Raw genomic sequence first — 26,593 nt, forward strand, 5'->3', positions numbered from 1 at the left:
CAATCGATACCAATCCAGGATATAGCATGGACCGAGATACTTGTAAAGACTCCTTTAACTCTCAGTCAGCATTGTAATTGTCACAGGAACAGGTGTTACCTTTTAAAAGCAGGAGCATTTAGGCAAAGCCAGGTATTCCCAGTTAAAATCCAAGGTTTGGTCATCCACTTCCATACTTTCCCACTTACTTACAAAGGTTGCAAGAGGTACTAAATCAAAAGTTGATGGAAACATGTAAGCAGTCGACACTCTTTATCTGGTTTAGAGTCACCACCTGTTCTATACATTCAAAGAGAAAACAAAGCGAAGTGTAAACCATGATCTCCGAAACATGGACAATAATAGAGAATTGCAGGGAATCCAAAAAATATTTTTTTTTTTAGTCACCTTAAAGAAATGGGGCTGGTCAGAGATCTGCCTTTGGAATTATTTTTGAGTTACCTGTTATATTTTTCAGTTGCTATTTTTTCCATGCATTTTGAAGCTGGTCATTGCCTTTTGCAGGTTTTACAATTCCATTACTTGCTGAAGGCTGGCTATCATCAGCCCATCTTCTTCTTCTGTACTCTGCCCAATGGCAGGTCCGACCCACAGCACCACGACACCCCCAACGGGTAGAGCAAGGAGGCAGGTCCCGAATCCAGGATTTGGTGCCACAGGGACATGGAGGGCAAGTGTGCCTGCCTCGTCTGACCAGTGCGATGGCCTCATCACCATCATCCCCTTTGACGTCCTCCTCATTGGAGGACATGTGCAGCTCCTCCTCAGCCAGGTCCTCTGTACTTTGCAGCGCCAGGTTGTGGAGTGCACAGCAAGTGACGATGATGTGTGACACTGGACCAGATGAGGCACAGGAGCCTCATTTCAAAATGCAGATAGTTTGCTCCACCGAAGTCTGAGTTGCGACATGAGCCTCATTGTACCATCGCTCTGCTACAGCCCGAGGCCACCCGACAGTTGTCATCAGCCATGTCCTCTGTGGGGAGCCCTTGACTCTGAGAAGCCAACCCTGCAGCCTCTCTGGACCCTAGAAGATGTCAGGAACCTGAGAGCTGCTAAGGATATAGGAATTGTGGATGCTCTCTGGGAATTGTGTGCAGACCTGTAGGATGCGTTTGTGGTGGTCACATACCAGCTGAACATTCAGCAAGTGGAAGCCCTTGCGGTTGACGTGGTTGACCGCTTGTTGCCATGGAGATCAAAGCGCCACATGAGTGCAGTTGATGACACTTTGCACCTGTGGAAAACCTGAGATCTGTGCAAATCCCAGCAGTCTTGGCTTGCCTGATCCCGGTTGAAATGCACATAGTTCTGTGCCTTCACGAAGGTGGTGTCCGTGACCTCCTGGGTACACGTGTGTGTGGAGGCTGGAGAGATCCTGCACAGGTCACCTGTGGAGCCCTGGAAGGAGCTACTGGCATAAAAATTGAGCACCGCGGTCACTTTCACGGCCAGTGGCAGTGGATGCCCTCCTTGTTCCCGTGGCGCCAAATCCTGCCACAGGTGGCAGATGTGACTGACCAGTTCCCTAGACATGTGGAATCTTCAGATACACTGGCTATCGGTCATCTGCAGGAATGACAGGTGCTGTCTATAGATCCTGGGTCTATCGAGGCGCCTTTGAGTGACGGCTCTCTGTGGATCTTCAGCTGCTCGCACAGCAAGCCCTGTCGCCCCTCCATCCTGAGGGAGGTGCTCCTCCCTTTGCCAAGCCAGGTGCCTCCGCTGCTCTCTTCTTCTCTAGTTTCTGTAAACCGTGAGGTATAACTCCAAATCACCAAGCTCCATGATCCAGATGTTCTCCTACTTCAGGATCAAAGAGAAAGACACGTGGGTTAGCATGGGTGTGCTAAGAGCCTCACTTGTTTAAGTCTGATGGCCCCTTTACGCATGCAGGAGAGTGCTGGCCACCACTTGGATGACCAGCATGCTGTATGATACTCGATCCACATCCACCGCACTCCACTTGATCGATTGGCAGCAGCTTTGCCCACTGGACTGCATGCTGTGCTCTGAGCTCAGACACAGGCATTCTCCTAACACACAGTGCAAGGCTGCACTGTTAGCGTGAACCATAATGGATCTGATTCAAACCTTAATAAAGACATTGCAAGGGGCTGTGAGCACCTCCACCAGTGACTGCACCATGGCTGCCTTTCACGGGGCGATTGTGCGTGGCCGCTACCCTCACACCACTTCCCCCATCCCCGGCATGTGCTTGAGCGTTCCCTTCATTCTGTCTGTGCTGCCTTGACCCCCACTCCCATCAACCAACACCACCACAACCGCCCCCCCCGCCCCCCCGGTAACCCCCCCAGGTCTGACGCATTGAAGCCATTGCTCCGGCATCGCACTGAAAGCCAGCCGGGAAACGCGCCATGCCCGTGCCCGCTGGGAATGCACAGCGTCTCTTCCTTGATGTCCTTCGGGTGATGCTTGCCGGTGCTGCTTGGGATTGTGCGCAATCACCTCTGAGTTCCTCCAAACTCCAGCTTGCCAGTTGCAGGCCTTTGCCAGGCAGTCGTGAAGCACTAAAGTGATGCCAATGCGGGCGGTAAAGTTAACGCAGGGGAATTATTCCAGTGAGCAGGACGGATAATCAGCTGCAAATGTATTAAAATGACGTTCCCGATGTCTGGCGGCAGGAATCGCAGCCCTCCATTGAAGGACGGAGCGGACGATCGCAATCTGGTTTCACGATGGCTTTAGACCGATTTTTGACCTCCTGACCATATTGTTCCCACCCCCCGCTCGCCATGACACCCGGGCCAACAGGTTCCAGTTGGGGCAGCAGTAAGGGTGCTAAAATTTACCTTAGATTTTAATTGCGAAGTGGGTGAAGATCGTCCAGGGACTCAGACCGCAAAGCGTAAAAATCCTATAAGCTCCGAACATTTGGCATTGGAGATAAGAATATTGGAAGCAGAGGAAAGGGGTCAGAGGAGTCAGTTTATGAAGGGCAGTGTGGAATGTGTATTGAATACTGCAGAGGTGTAGTAAGATGTAGGGGTAAGAGGGCCAAATAAAAACTTTAGGGAGATTTATTTCAATTAAAGAGGTCACCCGGAAAGATGGTAGCGGGGAAGAGTAGACTTAGTGGAAGGTTGAAATCACTTCAGTGATAAGAGTGGACATAACAAGAGGTAAGCAGGCAGTAGAGATTTTATGGTTAGAACTTAAAAAATGGAAATAGATTTAAGACTGTAGTGGGAGTTGTGTACAGGGCCCCTGATAGTAGCTATGAGGTGATAGAATGGTGCAAATGCAGAGGTTAAACAAGCACATAGAAAAGGCAGAGCGGTTTTAAAGGGAGGAGTTTTACTTTTATTTTGATTGGGATAAGCAAAAGGACAGTGAATTCTTGACTGTGCTCAGGATAATTTTCTGTAACAATATGTCCGAGAACCAAAAATGGGGCAGGCTATGTTAGATTTGGTATGGAATAATGAACCAGATTTAGTTAATAATTTAGCGATGCATGAACATTTCTTTAATAATAATCATAATTGTTTTTTATTCATTCATAGGATGTGGGCTTCACTGGCTGGGCCAGCATTTGTTGCCCATCCCTAATTGCCCTTGAGAAGGTGGTGGTGAGCTGCCTTCTTGAACCGCTGCAGTCCATGTGGTGTAGGTACACCCACAGTGCTGTTAGGGAGGGAGTTCCAGGATTTTGACACAGCGATAGTGAAGGAGCGGCGATATATTTCCAAGCCAGGGTGGTGTGGGGCTTGGAGGGGAAATTCCAATTGGCGGTGTTCCCATGTATCTGCTGCCCTTGTCCTTCAAGTTCAATGTAATGTTTGAAAGGGAAAAATGTGAAACAACTACTAAGATTCTCATACTTTGTTTTATAATGCTCCTGTGAAGTGCCCTGTGATGTTTCAATATGTAAAACACATTGTATAAATAAGTTGTTGTCCTTCTCGATTTAGGTAATGCATTCTTTAATGGAATGAGGCAGACTAAACACAGTAAACTGGGTAAATCTATTCATGGCTAAAACTATTGAAAATCAGTGGGAGGAGTTTGAAAAAGAATGTGATAAAGAATCCAGAGTGTAGCCCTGAGGGACAAGAACTTTACTTGCCAAAAATAAAGCCAAGGATGACTAAAGAGATAAGGGACAAAATAAAACTTAAAGGAAAAGCATACAAAAGTGTAAAAGCTAGCACAGATCCTGGCCACTGGGAGAGATATAAAGAACGGTGCAAGGTGACAATGCAGATTGTAAGAGCCACAAAAAGGGAATATTGAAAAAAAACTTGCAAGGGATATCAAAGTAAACACAAGAAATGTTTGCAATTATTTTGGGAAAAGAGGGTGATCAGGAGCAATGTGAGCCCCTTGAAAACTTAGATGATACTGTCAATGAAGCTAAGGGAATGGTGGAATAAAAACAGGAAATGCTGAAAAAATTCAGCAGATCTGGGAGCATCTGTGGTGAGAGAAATAAAGTTAATGTTTCGAGTCCGCACGACTCTTCGTAACGGACACAAAACATTAACTCTGTTTCTCTCTCCACAGATACTGCCAGACCTGCTGCGTTTCTCCAGCATTTCCTGTTTTTATTTCAGATTTCCAGCGTCCCCAATATTTTGCTTTCAAGAAAATGGTGGACCTGTTGAATAATTATTTTGCACCAGTATTCACTGCAGAGAGAGTGTAGCTTACTGGACATCCCAAAGAAACTAATGTTAAATACAGACAGGAACTCACCAAAATGAATGTAAGGGAACAATAGTAGTGAAGAAAATAATGGCACTAAAGACTGACAAATCCCCAGGCACAGATGTTTCCAAGCCAGGATTTTAAGTAGGTGACAATACCGCTGATGCCCTAACTTTAATCTTCCAAATTTTCTCAATTCAGGAACTGTTCCATTCGATTGGAAAATTACACATGTCGCTCTGGTATTTAAGAAAAGTGAATGAGAGAAGCCAGGGAATTATAAACTAGTTAGCCTAAAATCTTTGTTGAAAATTACTACAGCCTATAATTCAGGAAAGGGTGACTGAGCACCTTGTAAATGTTCAGCTGATGAGAGGGACCCACCATGGATTGGTAAAGAGGTCATGCCTGATGAATCTGATTGAATTTTTAGGAGAGGTGACTAAAGCAGCAGACAAGGGAATGTCCATGGATGTTATTTATATGGACCTCCAGAAAGCATTTTATAAAGTCCCTTATAAAAGATTGTTAGCTAAAGTTGAAGCTCATGGAATTGAAGGGAAATTATCAACCCGGTTAGGAAAGTGGCTGAATGGCAGGAGATGGAGAGTAGGGACAATGGACAGGTATTCCAGCAGGATGTGACTTGTGGTGTCCTGCAAGGATCTGGGTTGGGGCCTCAACTATTCACTGTGTTTATTAATGACTTGGATGATGGGATAGAAAGCTATGTACTCAAGCTTGATGATGATGCAAAGATAGGTGATGTTTAGAAGCAGTGTAGGTGGACACATAAAAAATAAATTAGCTGAACGGGCAAAACTGTGGCAAATGGACTTCAGTGTAGGCAAATATGAGGTCATGCTTTTTGGATCTAAAGAGGATAGAATAGAGTGCCTTCTAAATAGTGAAAAGCTAGAAACGGAAGGTCCCAGAGAGACTTGTGGGTTCATAAATATAAATTATCAAAATGTCATGGACAGGTACAGAAAATAATCAACAAGGCTAACAGAATTCTGGCCTTTATATCAAGATCTAAATTACAAGGGAGTAGAAGTTATGTTTAAACTATACAAAGCCCTGGTCAGACCACACGTGGGGCAGGATTTTGAGGTTGTCTGGTGGGTGCAGTGGGGGAGGGGCCAGGAGCGGCCAGGAAACGGTCCCCCGCCCGTGATTGGCCCTCAGCCATGATTTTACGCTGGGCGGGCCTAAACGCGGCTTGTCAATGGTCGGGAAGGGGCAGACGGGGGCCTGTCGGCTGCCGGGTCACCACTGGACCCAGCGGTCAGTTTAAAAATGGCAGCCCCTGGAAGGTTGCCATGGAAGGACATCTGTTCTGCATCTTCAACATTCAAGTTATGGAATCGATTTTTAGGTGAGTGCCTCACCGTCCTCCTGGAGGAAGTGGCTGCCAGGAGGGACACTCTTGTCCCCAAAGATGGGAGGGGGAGGCCACTGCACCTCACCAAGAGGGCATGGGAGGAGGTGGCTGCACTGGTGAGCAGCCATGATGTGGTGCGGCACTGCTGGGTCCAGTGCCGGAACCCCTTCAATGACCTGCTGCACTCAGGAAGGGTGAGTACTATGTTGGCATGGGTCAGTGTGCAGAAGTGTTAAGATGTGGCCTTCCCCCCTGTGGAGCTCAGGGTACTAGAGTCTGAGTACCAACTGTCAGTGACGCCGGAGCTGGCCAAGGGGGTGAGCCCTGGCTGCTTGGACTGAGTGCCTTGCGGATCGAGAGCCACAACTTGGATGTGCCCTGCGAGGTGCTCTTCAGCTGGGGTTGGCCAGGCTGCAATGGCGCTGCAGGTAGAGAGTGGACTAAACAATACTCCTCTGTCCTTTCGGGGGAAGACGCCCCAAAACCAAATAGAGAGATCACATACAGGCGGAGGCCCACCCAAACTCCTGCTGCTCAGCAGGTTCAAGCAGGACAACCTCAAGCTCGAGAGCTGGCACGTTCCTCGTGCAGCTGGGTGTGGAGAGGCAGGATGCCAGATAAAGCTAAGAGCACAGTGCACAGAGGTGAAGGTTTCAGATTGTGCAACCTTTCCAGTATAGCCTCTTCATTGATGGGAGCCTCGAACCTGGAGTCCCCATTGATCATTGAAAGATGATGGCACCATGATGCAGATCTCCGTTGTCTCACCAGGGTGCCTGGCATGCACAGTGACAGAGTGATGACTTTAACTAATGACATGTCCTTGTTCTCCCTTTTAGTTTGCCAGCAGGCGTTCACTCTCTGGACCCTGAAGGGCCATCCCTGATGCTGGAGGACCACCAGGCTTCACTTGCAGCTGCGCCACACCCATTTTCTGAAGCAGGCACTAACGCAGATGCCAGCACCTCAGTGGGCATTAGATCGGCAGCTAGAATGTTGGTGCACATTGGTGAGGGCACTTCACACTCACTTGAGATGCAGTTGGAGGCAGAGAGCCTGGGCACCGACAGTTCGGAAGACTGCTGGAGTCCAGGATGACGCTGAGTCGGAGGCAGATGATGAGCCTCTGAAGTCGTCCATTAGGCGGCAGATGCTGAGTGTCCAGCAGGATGTGTGGGAGGATCTGGCAGAGATCCATGAGGATCGGCATGACACGGTCTCCATTGTGGAGGAGGCCATGCAGAGTGTGAGCATTGAGAGAGTGACCACTCTCATGGAGAGGCAGCTCCAGGGACAGAATGAGGGGTTCCTGGAGCTGCGCTCGGACCTGTAAGCCCTCACTGGTCAGTGCCAGTGTGGGAGATGGATGAGGCACTCAGTATCCCAGCTAGGTGCCCGCCCATCAATGGTGAGGAGGGAGGTCCAGAGCAACCTCAAGTTGGCACATGAGCTGCTTGTTGTCTCTACGGGCTCCTCTCAGGCTGCTCTGGATGAGGGCAGCAGTTCCTCCGCCCCTCTGCCAGTGACTGTCACATCTGATGAGCCTGTGGTGACTGGAGAGATGCCAGCTGTGTCTCTGGCCACTCCCTCCCAGTCGGGGCCTGCACTGGCTCCACTCACCAGAGGACGAGAGCCAAGGTCATCAAGGCCCACATACAGCAGAGTCAGCAGGCTGTCTCCAATGGCGGTGCCAGCGATGGGAAGGGGGGCGGGGGTGGAGGGTGGGCACCAAGGCACAGCACTCAGAAACGTAAGCTAAAGGCACCATGAGCACAACAGGGACAGGTTCACGAGTGATTTTCTGTTAATTTACATTTGGTTTATCTTTACTGGTCTGGGAATAAAGACCCAGAAGATCATGTAAATTTTTTTGGTTTGCCAGAATGAGATCATTTTGTTTCTGTTGTAATGGCCTGAGTGCACTTCACCTTGTTATATTTTTGGTGCAGGGTAGGCCAATGTGTAATGCTGGATGGGAGTAGCTCTAAACTTTATTGCACAGGCATTGAGTGGACTTTGGGTTCAAACGAAAGGGTCATTTCAGACATCGAAGGATGGAGGTGGCAGCCCTGGCATGTGTTTGAAGCTGATATCTGGCAGCCTGGCTGAAGGAGAGTTGGATCAAGGCGTCCCTGGTGTCCCTGCCTCTCTGGAGGTTACTGAGCTCTGTCTCCACACCCTCAGTATTCTCCTCACCGAGCTCCTCTTGGACTCACTACTGGACTTATCATCTGTAGCCTGTGCAACTGTGTCAAAACCCTCACTTCCAATGGGTCCTGCTTGCCATAAGGGACATGTCTGAAATGTTTTTTTTCTCTTTATTTAGGTTTTTCAAAATGAATTTAAAGGCAGCTCTGTGCCTCGGGGAGATGTCTCTGCTCTTTCGCATACATGAAACAGCGCAGGCCCCGACTCGGCCTCCCCCCGCCACCCGCACAGAGGGCGCTCAGTGCTTCCGGGTGCGCGTCACACTGGGTGGGCCATAGTTGGCCCGCCCGCGTAAAATGGCGGCACCAGCCGATCGTGGGTGGCGATCGACTGCGCGCCCATCCGCTCCCGCCCACCCCCCGAAGGGGAGAAAATTCTCCCACTGGACCCGAAGGGTTAATTTATGGGAAGAGATTACACAAACTAAGGCTGTTTTCTCTGGACCTTTGAAGGCTAAGTGGTGATTTGCTCAAAGCTTTCGAGATATTGAGGGGAACCGATGGATAGAGAGAAACCATTTCCACTGGTTGTGGAACCTAGGAATAGGGGCCATTGTTTATCAATTAGAGCCAGACCTTTTCAGGAGTGAAACACTTTACATAAAAGAGGTTTTTCAGAAACACTTCTACACACAAAGGGTGGTAGAACTTTGGAACACTCTCCCGCAAAGAGCAATCGATGCTCGGTCGTTGTTAATTTTAAACCTGAGAAAGAGATTTTATTTTTATGCTAAGAGATTTGGCGCAAAGCTGGGACTCGGTTGTAGGTTTCATTGCCTTGATCGCATTGACTGGGGGAATCTTGCTCGAGGACAAAGTGACCTACTCCCGTTCCTATGTTCCGAGAATCCTAATGAAAAGATTCCGGCGGTTAATTCACCCTGCCCAATTTTCCATTCCATTAACTTCACAGCAAAGGAAATTTGGGCAATGATTATAACTGGCAGTTGATCTGCTACTGCCTATTTTGTGTTCCCACTGAAGTTGAATCTCACACCCACTGTGCCCTTCATCTCAGCATCTTTAACTTTAAACTTAATGTAAAAATTCTTTTTGTTTAAATTATCTTCATTCACTTCTATTTTAACTGGATTATCAAAAGAACTCAACTGGTTCACTAACATCCTTTAGGGAAGGAAATGTGCTGTTGTAACTCAGCCTGTCCTATATATGACTCCAATCCCACATCAGTCTCTAAACTGCCTACTGAAGTGGCCCAGCAAGTTTCTCAATTGCTTTCGGGCGGCTGAGGCATTTTTATTTTGCACCAGTATTCCATTTCTCCACTGTTTGCATCTGAGAGGATGTTAAAGGCTGGCTGCTTGGGGCAAGTGCTGGATCAAGAAGTGCTATTCGTATTCACATGTCGTGCCTCTCCTCATCATGGCATAGGACTAGTAAGGGAGAAGAGAGAAGATCAGTGCCGACAGGGAATGTATGATCATCTAGTTTCTGGTAAATAGAGAGAAAGGCTGAACTGGAGGCAAAAGAAAGTTGCCTTACATTTTCCAAAACACACTGGTCTAGATCTTCCGTTATAATTTAAGAGTGAACTTGAAATGGCATTTTGTAATCATGCCCAGTCTTGCTTTAATAATGATAATCTGGTTATAATGGATCTCTGATGTGCATAAGTCCAGGACTTTATTCAGGTGTCAGGCATGACTCAGTAAGCATCAGCAGTGGCTCAGTTGATAGCACATGAATCTCTGAGTCAGAGCTTCAGGTATTGAGCACAAAAAAGAAAACCAGACTGACACCCCAGTGTAGCACTGAGGAGGTGCTGCACTGTTGGAGGTGCTATCTTGAAGATGAGACATTAAACCAAGGTCTTGTCTGCCCTCTCAGGTGGATGTAAAAGATTTTATGGCACTGGCTCAAAGAAGAACAAGGGAGCTCTTCTCAGTGCCCTGGCCACTGTTTCTCCCTCAATCAACATCACAAAAACAGATTATTTGGTCATTATCACATTGCTGTTTGTGGGAGCTTGCTGTGTGCAAACTGGATGCCACATTTCCTACATTACGACAGTAACTACACTTCAAAAAGTACTCCATGGGCCGTAAAGCACTTTGGGATGTCCTGTGGTCATGAAGGTGCTATATAAATGCAAGTTTTTTTTCTTGTTCCATGGAATTATTTTAACAAATCATACAACAACTGGAGCCACCAAATTCATATCAGTAAATGTATTTACTTTTCCATTTTAAGTTGTCATATGTTAGTCATTCACTAGGCCTGTCAGTCCTGGCCCTTGGTATTAGAGGAGCTCTACTTAAGTTTGTTATGAGGCAGGAAAGAAATTGGATCTTGAAAGACAAGCTACAAGGGCTACACCATTAGAACCATTTGAATATAATGGCATTTGTGCCACAGATACTGCGTAAAAACAGCGTAAGGTTTTGTACCAATTTTCATTGCACATGATGTACTGCAAGTGCTACACTGGCACAGTCGCGCCAAGCCCACTCTACTTCAGTTTGCTGTGCTAGGGCCAGGGATGTGTTATTGCAAGCTCCTGGTTGTGAAGGTTCAACTCAGAGTTGCCAACTGCTTGCGCTTGGACTGAATGATAAGCTATTCAAGCTCCCATTACTTGTGCCATCTGCATTCTACTCAGTGATTTCTCCAACCCTAAATCTGTAATATAAGGTTCAAATCTCTTACGTTAGCATATAACACAAAGTTTTATGAGTATCTTTTTTGTAAGTTGACTCAAACAGGTATTTTCTTTTTGCCAGGCTGCTAGTGGGAACTCTTATTTCATCCCCTATGTGATGACTACTAACGAGGATTTCCTGTGCTGTGAGAATGATTTCCAACGGAGAGTCTCAGAGTACTTACAACCAAACTGGGACAACTTACTGGGACCTTTCTGTCAGCCATTGGTGGAGAAATTTATCAGTCTTCTAAGAGATATTGATGTTACCTCATGGTAGCTACTTCCATTTGATTAGAAATATTTATTAAAACTTTAACTTGAGGTGGTAATTGAAAACATGGTTGGGGAGAAGGGGAGCAGGAAATTGGAATGCCCCTCCTCCCTATAAAATCAATGCATGACTTAACTGAAAGCAATATTTACATTTATATAAGGGCCAATATTGACGGGGACAGATTTGGTAAGCAGGGAGTGGAGGGGACTTTCAGCCAGGAAACCTGGAATCCCTTCCTGCTGCAAAGTTTTAACTCCACAATACACGGCCTTCCTTTAGGATTCTCACTGGGAAGTTAGCCTGATTGCCAGTCAGGCATGGGGGACTCCATAGCAGGCCACAGCTACAGCCACAGCTTACGAGCTTGCAGCTGTTAGTGACGGGGTGATGGAGGGTGTGTGATAGGTGAGGGCACTGGAAAACCAAATCCCCAATTGTGGATGGGGTAGTGAGTGGAGGGCTTCTTTGGATGGGAGGCCAGTTTGATGGTGGGGGTTAGCTCAATCTGGAGGAAGACTGGTGCTGTTTGCTGAGAGAGGAATGTCGAACACACACCAGAAGAAATACACTTCGTAATGGGATTGCAAATTGGACCTCAGTTCATTATCGTACCAGAATGACAGTACCTCCAACAATGCAGCACTGCCTCGGGACTGCACTGAATTATCAGCCTGGACAATGTGTTAATGTCCTGGGATGGAATTTGAACCCACAGCTTCAACAGGTGTAAGTGACATCATTAGAAACAAGCTGACCTTGGCTAAGTGTGGGGAACCTCCATGTTGGCGACGTGTGAAAATCCCAGTGAACCACTTCGTTTCAGCTGAAGTGAATATTTTGACCAACTTTTTTGGAACTTCCTCAGAGAGTTCCTGTAAAAGCTGGAGAGGAAATTAAGAAAATCAAACCAGAATCCTCTGATGTCTGGTCACAGATAAAAACCAACTTGCATTTTAAATGTAAAAATTTGTCTAGTTCACTTCCACGTCGCCTCTGTCCTCCATTTTGGGAGAGTTGCTTAGAACGATCATGACTCTGTTGAGCTAAGCTAAATAAATAAAAACTCTTCCATTTTACAAGTGCAGCAGTTTCTACCAAGTCCAACATTAGACAAGGCTGGCTGTTTGCTTTTCTGAAAAGGAACAATGATCTAGAGATTTCACGAGGCATAGAAGTAGGTAAAAAGATAGATTTTCGTTTAAAAGATTTTTGTGGGTGCTGGGTTTGCGTTGTAGAAATTTGCCAAAGGTTTGCCGAAAAACAAGGTTGCCGAACCCAAATCACGACAGTGGCTGTCTGCTGCTTCACAAACCTGTTTTTCTCCCTCCCATTTCCCTCTCTCACCATTTCATTTGGTGTCTAACTCATCCCTACTATCAATCTGCTAATTACAACGCGGCTTTATACAACTCCCTGCAGTCATAGTTTTTACTATTTTAAGAGCACACGTCTGGAAATTCCGCCAGATAAATAGGTAAAATAGATCAATAATATTTACAGTTTTGGCCTCATGTCACGCTCTCTTAGCTGCGAATAATTGTAGTCGCCTATTGAGTTGTCACCTGTAACACATTTCCTTTGACAGCTGTTGTGCAATCTCTTTGTTATTGTGTTCACAGCGCATATTTCAAGGATACCCTGCTGAGTGACATTAGAAAATTGAGGGAGAAATACCAAGGAGAAGAGCTTGCCAAGCAGCTGTCTGGCATTAAGCAGCGTATAGAAAGTATCGAGGTCATCACGCCTGACATTATCACTAACTTGCTTTTCTCATACAGAGACATCCAGGTACAGAGAAGCAAAGTGCTTTGGAAGAGATGCTTGATGCTGTTCTTAGAAAACTGCATGGAAGTCTTACTGAGGAAAAACAAAGAAGTGTGGGGACAGAGAGACTACAGTGGACCAACAAATTGCATTTATATAGCTCCTTTGTAATGTAATGAAAGCCGAGCCATAACGTCTCCTATCTCCATCCACCTCTGTTCCCCTGCTACTGAAACCCTCATCCATGCCTTTGCTGCCTGTGTCCTAACTCACACCAAGTTCCATTCACCATAACTCTTGTGCTCTCTGACCTACATTGGCTCCCAATTGACCAGCGCCTCAATTTTAAAATTCTCATCCTTGTTTTCCAAACCCCTCCACAGCCTCGCCCCTCCACATCTCTGTGGGCTTCCTCTGGCCCAAAAAGCTTCCAAGATACCAACCATCCTTCAATTCTGGCCTCTCAAGCATCCCGGATTTTAACCACTCCACACAGTCTCCTTCCTTCTTTAAGATGTTCCTTAAAACTTTGACTAAACATTTGGTCATCAGCTCTAACATCGCTTTATGTGGCTGAGTGTCAAATTCCTATTGATAATGCTCCTATGAAATGACTTGGGTCATTTTACTGTGTTAAATCCTACATAAATGCAAATTGTTGTTATTGAGTCAGCAATGAAAAAATTAGGAACATTAATGAAAAGCATGGTTAGCAATGTCTTTCAGGGATTTTTTTTTAATGAGTGGCGGGATTTTCCGATCCTGTCAGCGGTGGGCATTGTCGTGGGCGGGACCAGGAAAATTTGGAGAGAGGCCAAATCCCGCACGGAAGATAGAGTTACAGAGACAGGGGAGCTTACAAAGAGAGGTGCAAAGTGTATGAGTGTGTGTCAGCTGAAACGTTGACCACCGGCAGTGGGGTAAAGAGAGACTGCAACACAAAAATAGAATTACCTGGAAAGACTCAGCAGGTCTGGCAGCATCGGTGGAGAAGAAAACAGTTGACGTTTCGAGTCCTCATGACCCTTCGGCAGAACTGAAGTATAGTTAGGAGAGGGGTGAAATATAAGCTGGTCTAAGGTGGGGTGGCGGGGGAGAGAGAGAAGTTGAGGGTGGGGTGGTTGTAGGGACAAGCAAGCAGTGATAGGAGCAGATAATCAAAAGATGTCACAGACAAATGGATCAAAGAGGTGTTGAAGGTGGTGATTTTATCTAAGAAAAGTGCTAATTAAGAATGGATGGCAGGACACTCAAGGTACAGCTCTAGTGGGGTGGGGTGGATAGACTAACAAAGTATTAGTTGTAGATTTAAAAATAATGGAAATAGGTGGGAAAAGAAGAATCTATATAAATTATTGAAAAAAAGGGAGGGGGAAGAAACGGGGTGGGGATGGGGTGAGGGGGAGTTTAAGATCTAAAGTTGTTGAATTCAATATTCAGCCCGGAAGGCTGTAAAGTGCCTAGTCGGAAGATGAGGTGCTGTTCCTCCAGTTTGCGTTGGGCTTCACTGGAACAATGCAGCAAGCCAAGGACAGACATGTGGGCAAGAGAACAGGGTGGAGTGTTAAAATGGCAAGCGACAGGGAGGTTTGGGTCTTTCTTGCGGACAGACTGCAGGTGTTCTGCAAAGCGGTCGCCCAGTTTGATTATCTGCTCCTATCACTGCTTGCTTATCCCTACAACCACCCCACCCTCAACTTCTCTCTCCCCCCGCCCCCCACCTTAGACCAGCTTATATTTCACCTCTCTTCTAACTATACTTCAGTTCTGCCGAAGGGTCATGAGGACTCAAAACGTCAACTGTTTTCTTCTCCACCGATGCTGCCAGACCTGCTGAGTTTTTCCAGGTAATTCTGTTTTTGTTTTGGATTTCCAGCATCCACAGTAGCTTTTAGCTTTTTGTTTTTATAAAGAGAGACTGCGTTTGGGAGGGGGTATAGAATTGGAGGAGGTTGCAGATGGAAGATGGAGCAAAGCTATGTGGAAGGATTTTGAACTAATGTCTGTTTGTTATTAACCTATCCTCAAACCTCAGACCACAATCCACTATCTTCAAATGACGCCAGTCATGTCTCAGTTGATAGCTCCAAATATTGTGGGTTCAAGCCCCACTGCCTGCTTTAGTTAAGCCACCTGATCTTTTAAAAAGCTTTTAAAGTGTCAAGTTTTTGTTTTGGTCTTCAGTGTTTTTTTTGTCATTCACTCTTGCTCTGACAGGATTATGATGGCATGGTGAAGCTGGTGGAGGCCCTCGAGATGCTGCCGACCTGTGACCTGGCCAATCAGCACAACATCAAGTTTCACTATGCATTTGCATTGAACAGGTACAGTTTTCACTGTGAGGCAGCTGGGAGAACACCTTGCTTTTTGTATTCTGGGGGCATTTTTACTCACCATCAATTATTTAAGAGAAAGCTGGATAAACAGATGAGAGCGAAAGGAGTAGAAGGTGAAGACTATAGGGTTCAATGATAAAGGATGAGAGGAGGCGTAGACCAGTTGGGCCAAATGGCCTGTTTCTGTGCTGTAAATTCTATGTATTTTTACAAATTAATTCCTTTGGTCTTGTCATTTATTGTAAAGCACTTCCTAAATTAATACTGAATGAGGGGAGAGGGCATATGGCTACCAATTATGTTCAATTATTAAAATGCAGCCATATATATTCACAAGAACGCTCCTTTTATAGGCCTGTCATAGGCTGCAGTTAGACTTGGTAAAACCTGGGACTCTCGTCATGTCACATGATTGACTGATAGCTTCAAAGGTTAATACATTTGAACAGAGATTTCCCCTGAGCCTGTTCCACCAATCAATTAGACCTTGAATAATCTGTATCTCAAAACCTTTTTACCTGCCTTTGTTATACATCCTTCCATACTCTTGACCAAGAAAAATCTATCAATGTCAGTCTTGAGTCCCAAATTGATTCCCAGTATCCACAGCTTCTCTGGGGAGTGACTTTCAGATTTCCACTATCCTTTTGTGTGAACTTTCTGATTTCACTCCTAAATTCTTCGACTTAGTAAAACCTTTACTTTTAAAATTGCATCCCGTTGTTCTGGATTCCCTCGTCAGAGAATTTTTTTTTCCTTGTACCACTTTTGTTGAATGCCTTTATCACTTTAAACACCTCACTCCATAATATTATTAACTAATGGGAATGCAAACACAAGGGAATACAAGCTATGAATCTATAAAGTCTCCTCATAAGCTCATAAACATAAGACAGGATTTAATCAACCTGATGGTGGTCTTGCTCTTTGGTCGAAGAACTTCTGTCACTTCCATGTGGGAGGCCCAACCGTATTAAGTACCCTTCAGACACTTTATTGGTCACCGGCAGGCCTTCCCCAGGATTCAGGACCTGGGCAGTGAAGTCCAATCGGAGGCCAACAGCCCCCTCATTGGCACTGTCAGTGCCACTGGGAGTGTAGGCAGCTGCCAGCAGGATTGCCGAGGAACCCCAGGTCAAAGGTGAGTGAGAGCGGGATGGTGATTGTGGGATGCAGGTTGTGGGAACAGTGGGGGAGGGGGTTTGGAAACAAGGGCAGCGGGGTGGCTTTCAGCACCTGCCTGACCCAAAGCCAGTTCCCTCAATCGGGCGCAGGGGGCCACTGAAGGCCCTCTTCCCATTGCCTCTAACGTTTTCCCAGTGGTGGGTAGGTTTTTTTTACCATGTTGGGCAAAGACCAGGTACATTCTGGTGCCTTCCTTGCGGGCTCAGGGGTGGAGGGGAGGGGAGGGGAGTCCTCCTGAGCAGGCACCTGGTGGCCCACAGCAACTACCCTCCCCCCAAACCTCCCACCACAGCAGCGATGGCTGCCCACTAGGAAAGGCCTTATAGCTCTCAGGAATTGCTCCCCCCTTGCAGGATCCAGCATGAATGGCCCCAGCAAACCCGACCCACTTCTGCGGGTTCTGTGCTCTGCTCCATGGTTGCTCTCACTCTATGTTTGCAGTCCTGGCATTGGCCACCGCTCCATGTGGCGTGTGAGGACTGAAGAGCTACTGGACAATCAGATGAGATCCCTTAAAGAGGTGAACGCCTGGACTGCAGGCAGTTAATTGCCTAATGTTGGTGAAATGCAATCGGGTCTTCCAGAACCAGCCAAGGTGGGGTTACTCCCGACTCTCTGCTGTGTGGGCAGGGCCACTGCCTCCCCGTGGAATCCCACCCCAGCTTCAGCATCTCAATTCCTTCCTGACTGAGTTCAACCGATTCACCCTCTGACCAGGGAGGGAAGCTGAAGCCTTCCTGCTCTGAAAGGTTTGCAACCATTAAATTAACGGGGAACTGATTTCTATGACAGACGTTTAAAATGTCAGGAGGATTTGAGAGGGTCAATGCAGAAAAACTATTTCCCTGGTGTGGGAATCAGGTACAATAATCTTAAAATTAGAACTAGATGGTCAAGAGCAACATCAGGGAGCAATTTTTCACCTAAAGGGTAATGAATATCTGGAACTCTCACCTCCAAAAGGCTGTGGAAGTTGGGACAATTGGAGCTGGCGGGATTGAGATGGATTGATTTTTGTGAGGTAAGGGATTTGGCGAACAGATGAAAGAATTGGTTTGAGGGGCAAATCAACCATGATCTGATTGAATGGCCAGGCAGGCACGATGGGCTACACCCATTGCTATTGCTTTTATTTTCCAACAGCCTGGTATTGCTTTGGCCAGCTACATTTCAATGCAGTTTGATAAGGGAGGGCTGGCATGTGGAATGGTTGTGGTATAAATGGTCCTCTTCAATCAGTGTGCTGGAACAAGGAGCAGTATTCACTGCTAAGATCAGGATTCAATTCTAAAGCTCAGTGAGAGATATTAATACCCTGTCGTGGCTTGCGCTGGCAGGAAGGTTCAGAGTTTGTTTGGTTAAACTCTCCCTAACTGCAGAATCAAACTTACTGCTTTCTCATCAGTAAATTGTTATCCGGAATCAGGAAAAAGAATGACCATCAAAGTTAAAATGTTAGTGTTCCACTATTATCATTTGGGAAAGGATTGCAAACACCCTACCTATAACTGGACTAGAGGAGAATTTAGTTCCACAGTACCCAGTTGACTCTTAGTTTGAGTGGGGTGGCTGGGGTGCTGGGAGGGGATGGGGGTGCTGTTTGGGGAGATTTGACTTAGGTCGAAAAAGAACAATCAGCTGGTGGAGTGAGTGTCCCATTGCCAGTCCATGCCAGGCAATGACCAAACCACATTTGACATCAGGCCTCATGGAAGTGGTAAACCCTGGTACCAAACGGGCATCCCCTTGGAGCTGCTAGTCAAGGCCTGAGTTATTCCAGCCAGCTCTGACACTGAGCTGGATAATGATCAGGCTCAGGGAGTGGGGAGGTGAACGGTTTGGGGAGGTGTTGGCAGCATGCCTACGCCAGCTGTTGTTGTGGAGCCAGGAGAACCACTTCTCTTCGTGGCTCCAGAAAAATATAACCTGCAAAACCTTTCGTGCCAACATTTTGAGTGGCCACTAGCGGCCCCTTTAAGGAGTTAAACTGCTCCATACCTATTGGAACTAGGTGGCTCTTGCTCAGCACAAACTGTACCTATTTGTAGTTGAATTTTTCATTGGAGCCCACAACTGACGTATGACACTGATTTGCATAGAAAAGGAGCCTTACACATGTTTCAGATAGACAGGCTGATCGCCCATGTACAGGGCCACATCAATGTGCTTTAACTTGGGTGCCAATGCGGCAGCCGGGGTGCCGCTCCCCCTAATTAGTAAACGCTTGGCTACTGATTTTTCAGTCAAAATGGATGACCATGAGTTGAATTTCTCCCCTTTAATCAGTTAATATCTTCTGAAGTGGATTAGCAAGCCACTCAGTTGTAAAAGTTCGTTACCGATCAAAAGCATAAGGGAAATATTGCGCAGCCCTATAGGCATTGGATCAGGATAAAACTCTGCAGAGACTGTTCTGTTCACTCGCACCTGACTGGTGCCTAAGTTTGAAAAGCCATGTACTGGTCAAGCACCTGATCTAGTTATAATCACAGAGCCATATTTATGAGTGACATCTGTGATTCTCCCACCCCCTGGGTATTTCCCATCCACCAGTAGGCATGGGAACACAGAGATATACAGTTGGGTGGGCTTGGCACTGAGAGTACTCAACACTTACACAAGAATCCAAGGCCTCATGGCTCAGGTTCAACAAAGCCAAGGAAATCTCCTGCTGACAATTACCAGCCATATCTCCCTTCAACTGACAAATCCTTAATATTGAGGGAAGAAAAAGCACAGAATTTACCCTAGGTGAGGGGCTGCCACTGAATGAACTGAAACACTAGCCACCAGACTGGACCTGTGTCGAGTGGTTAAGGAACCAAATTAGGCCTAACCGACTTGATTTCGCTCTTACAAGATGAAGCTTATTAAGAAGGAAGTTTACTGGAAGTCTGATTAAGAAGAAACAGTTGACTTTTCCATAAGTTTCAGGAACTGCTTCCCTACGCAGTTTCCACTCCTGCCTATCCAACCAGAAACCAGTTTGAAGGAAGCCCTAATTGAGGGGAACATCAGCCTTATATTTCCCAACAATTGTTAAGCAATCCTCATAAACGAACATCAGACAATTCTTTCTTTGTTAGCCTCTAAATTTGTCAGGGCTAGAAAATAAGGTCGGAGTAGGGAAAAATGGTAAAAAGCCAGGATTATAGGTTCTTTATCTGAATGCTTACAGCATTTTTAACAAGATCGGTGAATTGATTGTACCAATGGAAATAAATATGTTATGACATTTTAGAGATTGTTGCAAGGTGACCAAGTCTGGGACCTGAATATTCAAGGATATTTGACATTTCAGAAGAACAGGAGGGAAGGAAAAGGAGGTGTGGTAGTTCCGTTAATAAGGATGAAATCTGTACAATAATGAGAAATGATCTTGGTTCAGAAGATCAAGATGTAGAATCAGTTTGGGTGTGGATAAGAAATAGCAAAGGAAGGAAGTCTCAGGTGGGAATACTCCCAATGACTGGTGGATTGTATCAAACAGCATGTTCCTTTGGCTGTTCACAACAAGCAGAGCACTGACTGCACACAACCAACCCATGATTGCAAAACTCGGAACATAATGCTTAATGTTAGATGTGATCCTGTGATTGGATAGCAATTGCTGAAGAATCCCAAGTGTGCTGAGAAGTACACTAACAACAATGTAAGATTATCAGTCAGGCTCGCAATGTGGCTCACTTACACTTGCTGGAAGCTGAATCTATTCACATGCAGGGACCTGCCCTCTGCTGGCAAGAAGAATATGTCCAGACATTGCACCTTTTTTGATAATCAAAAGCCTAGCTCCCTGGTGCATTCTCCATAGCAACATCTTGACAAATCAGAGCCGACTTGCCAATCAATCAGCACCCCTTTTCTCATGCAGTATAAGTTGTTGTTCCCTTTGAAATTTGGCATTCTTGCTTCTGTCCTGATGAGTGCAAGATGAAAAGCTTCAGTAGCATGTGCCTTTTTTGCTTGAGTTCTGTAACTAGCAAGCAACTATAAATAAGTTGAGTGGGCACAAAATTGGCAGATGGAGTATAATGTATGAAACTATGAGATTGTCCACTCTTCAGGAAGAATATAAAAGCAGAATGTTATTTAAATGGTGAGAGACTACAGAGTACTTCAGTACAGTGGAATGTGAGTGTTCTTTTACATGAATCATAGAAAGTCAGCATGCGGGTACAGCAAATAAATAGGAAGGCAAATAGAATGTTAGCTTTATTGCAAGTGAGATAGAGTATAAAAGTAGGGAAACCTTGCTACAGCTGTACAAGGCATTGGTGAGATCACTCTGAGAGTACTGTGTCCAGTTTTGGTCATCTTACTTAAGGAGAGACATACTTGCATTGGAAACGGTTCCGAAAAGGTTCACTAGGCTAATTCCTGGGATAAGGGGTTTGTGCTGTTAGGAAAGATTGAGCAGGTTGGGCTTATGGAGTTTGGAAGAATGAGGGGTGATTTTATTGGAACAGATAAGAATCTGAGTGGGCTGGGAAGGTAGATACTGAGAGGATATTTCCTCTTGTGGGGGAATATAGAACTAGAGAGCAGTTTCAAAATAATGGGTCTCTGATTTAACATGAAGATGAGGAAGAATTTCTCCTTTCAGAGGGTCCTTAGTGTTTGGAATCTTCATCCCCAACGAGCAATAGAGGCTGGGTAATTGAATATATTCAAGGCTGAGATAGATTTTTGATTGACAAGGGAGTTAAGGGCCATGGGGGTCAGATAGGAAAGTGGAGTCAAAGCCATCAAAGATCATATTGAATGACGGAACATGCTCTAAGGGCCGAATGCCCTCCTCCTACTCCTAATCCTTATGTTCTTAGAAAAGGTAAAAGGGAGCCCCCACTCAAAGGCTATCTACTCATAAAACCTTAAACATAGACCCTGTATATAGAGCCCCAAGCTAACAGGCACCTGCTCACAGACCCCCACTTACAGACCTCCACTCATAGGGCTGGATTTTTCACGAGGGGCAGGTTCCCCTCCGCCCACCACCCTCACCCTTGCCACCCAGGTAAATTTTTTACTTTCCTCATTCATGGGATATGGGTGTTGTTGCTAGGCCAGCATTTATTGCTCATCCCTTGAGAAGGTGGTGGTGAGCTGCCTTCTTGAACTACTGCAGTCCCTGTGGTATAGGTACACCCACAGCACTGTTAGGAAGGCAGTTCCAGGATTTTGACCCAGCAACAGTGAAAGAATGGTGATATATTTCCAAGTCAGGATGGTGAGTGACTTGGAGGGGAACTTCCAGGTGGTGGTGTTCCCATCTATCTGCTGCCCTTATCCTTCTCGGTGGTACTGGCCATAGGTTTGGAAGGTGCTGTCTAAGGAGTCTTTTGAGTTCTTGCAGTGTAGGTGATACACACTGCTGCAACTTGACATTGGTGGCGTAGGGAGTGATTGTTTGTGGATGTGTTGCCAATCACAAAAGCGGGCTGCTTTATCCTGGATGGTGTCAAGCTTCTTGGGTGTTGTTGGAGCTGCACTCATCCAGGCAATTGGTGAGTATTCCATCACACTCCTGACTTGTGCCTTGTAGATGGTGGACAGGCTTTGGGAGTCGGGAGGTGAGTTACTTGCCAAAAAATTCCTAGCCTCTGACCTGCTCTTGAAACTATATTTATATGGTTACTCCAGTTCAGTTTCTGATCAATGGTAACATCCAGGATGTTGATAATGGGGGATTCAGTGATAGTCATGCCATTGAACATCAAAGAGCGATGTTTAGATTCTCCCTCGTTGGAGATGGTCATTGCTTGGCACTTTTGTGGCATGAATGTCACTTGCCGCTTGTCAGTCCAAAGCTGGATATTGTCCAGGTCTTGCTGCATTTGGACATGGACTGCTTCAGTATCTGAGGAGTCGCGAATAGTGCTGAACATTGTGCAATCATCAGCAAACATCCTCAATCCTGAGCTTATGATGGAAGGAAGGTCATTGATGAAGCAGCTGAAGATGGTTGGGCCGAGGACACTACCCTGAGGAACTCCTGCAGTGGAACTCCTGGAACTGAGATGATTGACCTCCAATAAACCAACCATCTTCCTTTATGCTAGGAATGACTCCCACTAGTGGTGAGTTTTTCCCCTGATTCCCATTGACTCCAGTTTTGCTAGGGCTCCTTGACACCACCCTCAGTCAAATGTTGCCTTGATGTCAAAGGCAGTCACTCTCACTTCACCTCGGGAGTTCAGCTCTTTTGTCCATGTTTGAACCAAGGCTGTAATGAGGTCAGGAGCTGAGTGGCCCTGGCGAAACCCAAACTGGGCATCAGTGAGCAGGTTATTGCTAAGCAAGTGCTGCTTGATAGCACTGTTGATGACCCCTTCCATTACTTTACTGATGATCGAGAGTAGACTCATGCGGCAGTAATTGGCTGGTTGAATTTGTCCTGCTTTTTGTGTACAGGACATGCCTGGGCAATTTTCCACATGGCTGGGCAGATGCCAGTGTTGGAGCTGTACTGGAACAGCTTGGCTAGGGGCGCAGCAAGTTCTGAAGCCCAAGTCTTCAGTCCTATTCCAGAATATTGTCAGGCCTTTGCAGTCTCCAGTGCCTTCAGCAGTTTCTTGATGTCACGTGGAGTGAATTGAATTGGCTGAAGACTGGCATTTGCGATGCTAGGGGCCTCTGGAGGAGGCCGAGATGGATCATCCACTTGGCACTTCTGGCTGAAGATTATAGCAAATGCTTCAGCCTTATCTTTTGCACTGATGTGCTGGGCTCCCCCATCATTGAGGTTGTGGATATTTGTGGAGCCTCCTCCTCCAGTGAGTTGTTTAATTGTCCACCACCATTCCCGACTGGATGTGGCAGGACTGCAGAGCTTGGATCTGATCCGTTGGTTGTGGGATCGCTTAGCTCTGTCTATCACTTGCTGCCCATGCTGTTTGGTGTGCAAGTAGTCCTGTGTTATAGCTTCACCAGGTTGACGCCTCATTTTTAGGTATGCCTGGTGCTGCTCCTGGCATGCCCTCGTGCACTCTTCATTGAACCAGGGTTGATCCCCTGGCTTGGTGGTAATGGTGGTGTGGGGGATATGCTGGGCCATGAGATTACAGATTGTGTACAGACAGGTGGCTGTAAAAGACCCCATGGCACTATTTTGAAAAACAGGAGGTGAGTTCTCTCTGGTCACCAATATTTATTTAACCCTCAATCAACATCACAAAAGCAGATAACCTGGTTATTATCACCTTGCTGTTTGTGGGCGCTTGCTGTGAGTGAATTAGCTTCCATGTTTCCTACATTATAACAGTGACCACACTATGCTATATAAACGCAAGATTTTCCTTCCTTTAAGACTTTTCTTATTTCTAGTTTGATGTCAATTGTTTTTTTCTCATTGCAGGAGGAATCACCCGGGTGACAGAGAAAAAGCCTTAAGTATAATGCTGGAGGTGCTGAGTTTATGTGAGCAGCCTGCCCCTGACATGTACTGCTTGTGTGGAAGAATTTACAAAGACCTCTTTCTGGATGCATACTGTAAGGATATAGTCAATCGTGACAGTGCTACAGAATGGTAAGAAGATTCAAGTCCTTAGAAATGCATTGAGAAGTAATGATGAACTTCTCATTAGTAAGATTTCCTCATTTATATTTTTCAATCGAGCTGTATTTTTCTGACCTGTAGCACATGCATAAGTCAGGAAGATCAGGAATATAATGAACCGTACCAAACCCTGCAAGAGCTGGTAGATGCATTGGGCGAGTGAAAGAAATTCTGATGGCAGTTCCAATTGCAGCGGTGGAAGGGGAGGATCCAGATTGCAAGGAATCACATGATGAATACTTGGGGGTGCCTGCTGCTGGCTGGGGCTTAGTGTCCGCTGAGCGGGTGTGAGGGCTGGAGGGTGTTTTACTGCGTGTTTTGCTGGGCTTGAAGGTAAACACTACTGCCCCTCCCAGACCACAAGCAAAAAGCACTTTTTTATTCATTCATGGGATGTGAGCATTGTTGGCTGGGCCAGCATTTATTGTGCAACTCTAATTGCCCTTGAGAAGATGCTGGTGAGCTGCCTTCTTGAACTGCTGCAGTTCATGTGGTGTAGGTACACCCACAGCACTGTTAGGAAAGGGAGTTCCAGGATTTTGACCCAGTGACAGTGAAGGAACAGCGATATATTTCCAAGTCAAGATGGTGTGTGACTTGGAGGGAAACTTGCTGTTCGTGTTGTTACCATTAGTCTGCTGCCCTTATCCTTCTGATTGGTCGAGGTCAAAGCAGGTGCTGTCAAAGGAGCCTTGCTGAGCTGCTGCAGTGCATCTTGTAGATGGTACACACTGCAGTCACTGTGTGGTGTTGGTGGAGAGAGTGAATGTTTACAGTGGTGGATAGGAGACTTATTTCATAGATTAGGTCCTTCTTGCCTCCTTTCAGCTGTTGAGTTTGCTTTGAGGTGGGTTTAGTTCTTGTTTCAGATTATTTTCATTTTAGCCTCTGATATGGCCCCAACCCGCCCATTTTTCAGACTTAAGATTCAGCGCATAAAAACTTACAATGCAGAATTAGGCCATTTAGTCCATTGTGTCTGTGCTGCTCTTTTCTTTTCATGAGATGTGGGCTTCACTGACTGGGCCTGCATTTATTGCCCATCCCAAGTTGCCCTTGTGAAGGTGGTGGTGAGCTGCCTTCTTGAACCGCTGCAGTCGATGTGGTGTAGGCACACCCACAGTGCTGTTAGGAAGGGAGTTCCAGGATTTTGACCCAGCGACAGTGAAGGAACGTGATCTATTTCCAAATCAGGATGATGAGTGACTTGGCGGGGAACTCCCAGGTAGTGGTATTCCCATCTATCTGCTGCCCTTGTCCTTTTAGGTTGTAGTGGTTGTGAGTTTGGAAGGTGCTGTCGAAGGAGCCCTGGTGAATTCCTGCAGTGCATCTTGTAGATGGTACACACTGCTGCTACTGTGTGTTGGTGGTGGAGGGAGTGAATGTTTGTGGATATGGTGCCAATCAAGTGGGCTGCTTTGTCCTGGATGGTGTCAAGCTTCTTGAATGTTGTAGGAGCTGCACTCATCCAGGCAAGTGGGGAGTATTCCATCACACTCCTGACCTGTGCCTTGTAGATGGCGGACAGGCTTTGAGGAGTCAGGATGTAAGTTACTCATCACATGATTCCTAGACTTTGGGCCTGCCCTTGTAGCTACAGAATTTATATGGCTGGCCCAGTTCAGTTTCTGGTCAATGGTAACTCCTAGGATGCAGATAGTGGGGGATTCAGTGATGGTAATGCCACTGAACATCTTTGAAAGTGCTATCCAATTGTCACTTTCTCTGTCACTATAGCAGTACATTTTTTTTTCCATTTTCAAATATTTATCAAATTCCCTTTTGAAAGTTACTATTGATTCTGCATCCATCACCCTTTCAACCAATGCATTCCAGACCATAACAAGGGGAGATTTAACAGTGCTGTTCAGAATTATGAGGGGTTTTGATAGAGCAAATAAGGATTTTTTTTTTCTGAACAGCAGGAGGGTTACTAACCAGAGTATACAGATTTAGGAGAATTGGCAAAAGACTCAGGGAGAGATCAGAATTTTTTTAAGCAATGAGTTTATGATCTGGAAAGGGTGTTGGAAGCTGATTCAATAGAAACTTTGGAAACAGGAATTCAATATTGTTATGATCCTTGGCCAGACCTTGGGACATGGGGGGAAATCCATTTAGCATTCAATAATGTTTTGTTTATAGTAGATAAAGGGTGAGATTCAAGACACTTGTTTTGGGAATAAAGCCACAAGATTCCGCGGGTTTTGAACAAACAAAAACAAACTTTACTGTAAAAGTTCAGAAAGATAAAAACAATTTACTATATACCTTATACTCTAACAATCAGAGTAAGTATGAGGTACATGTGAATTAACAGATGAACTGTGGTTGAACACCCCACATTACAGAGTAAATGGCAGATGCACCCAGGGCAGAGTCCATGGATTTCTCAAGAAACCACCCAGATGTTAGTCTTACTGTGAATCAACCAATCTCACTGAAACTTTGTCATTCTCATAAGGCTTTCCAATCTCTGCCTTGGAATTCTCTTCAAACGTCGCTCCCACCAGGAAGGCTTTAACAATGGCCACCTCACAGGGTTCCAGTCT

At 45.9% G+C, this 26,593-nt stretch overlaps 1 protein-coding gene across 1 annotated transcript in view; it reads left to right on the forward strand.

Moving 5' to 3' along the window:
- The window catches only part of map3k15 (mitogen-activated protein kinase kinase kinase 15), a 176,062-nt gene that overhangs the window by 42,584 nt on the left and 106,885 nt on the right, over positions 1 to 26,593 (forward strand). Inside the window, exons 3-6 of the mRNA XM_078559367.1 lie at positions 11,004 to 11,197; positions 12,818 to 12,986; positions 15,180 to 15,286; positions 23,841 to 24,011. Of these exons, the coding sequence (XP_078415493.1) occupies positions 11,004 to 11,197; positions 12,818 to 12,986; positions 15,180 to 15,286; positions 23,841 to 24,011 (641 nt within the window). The remainder of the gene's footprint in view (positions 1 to 11,003; positions 11,198 to 12,817; positions 12,987 to 15,179; positions 15,287 to 23,840; positions 24,012 to 26,593) is intronic.

This window comes from Cetorhinus maximus, chromosome 16, assembly GCF_964194155.1.
Source record: "Cetorhinus maximus chromosome 16, sCetMax3.hap1.1, whole genome shotgun sequence".
In the NCBI taxonomy this organism is placed as follows: domain Eukaryota; kingdom Metazoa; phylum Chordata; class Chondrichthyes; order Lamniformes; family Cetorhinidae; genus Cetorhinus; species Cetorhinus maximus.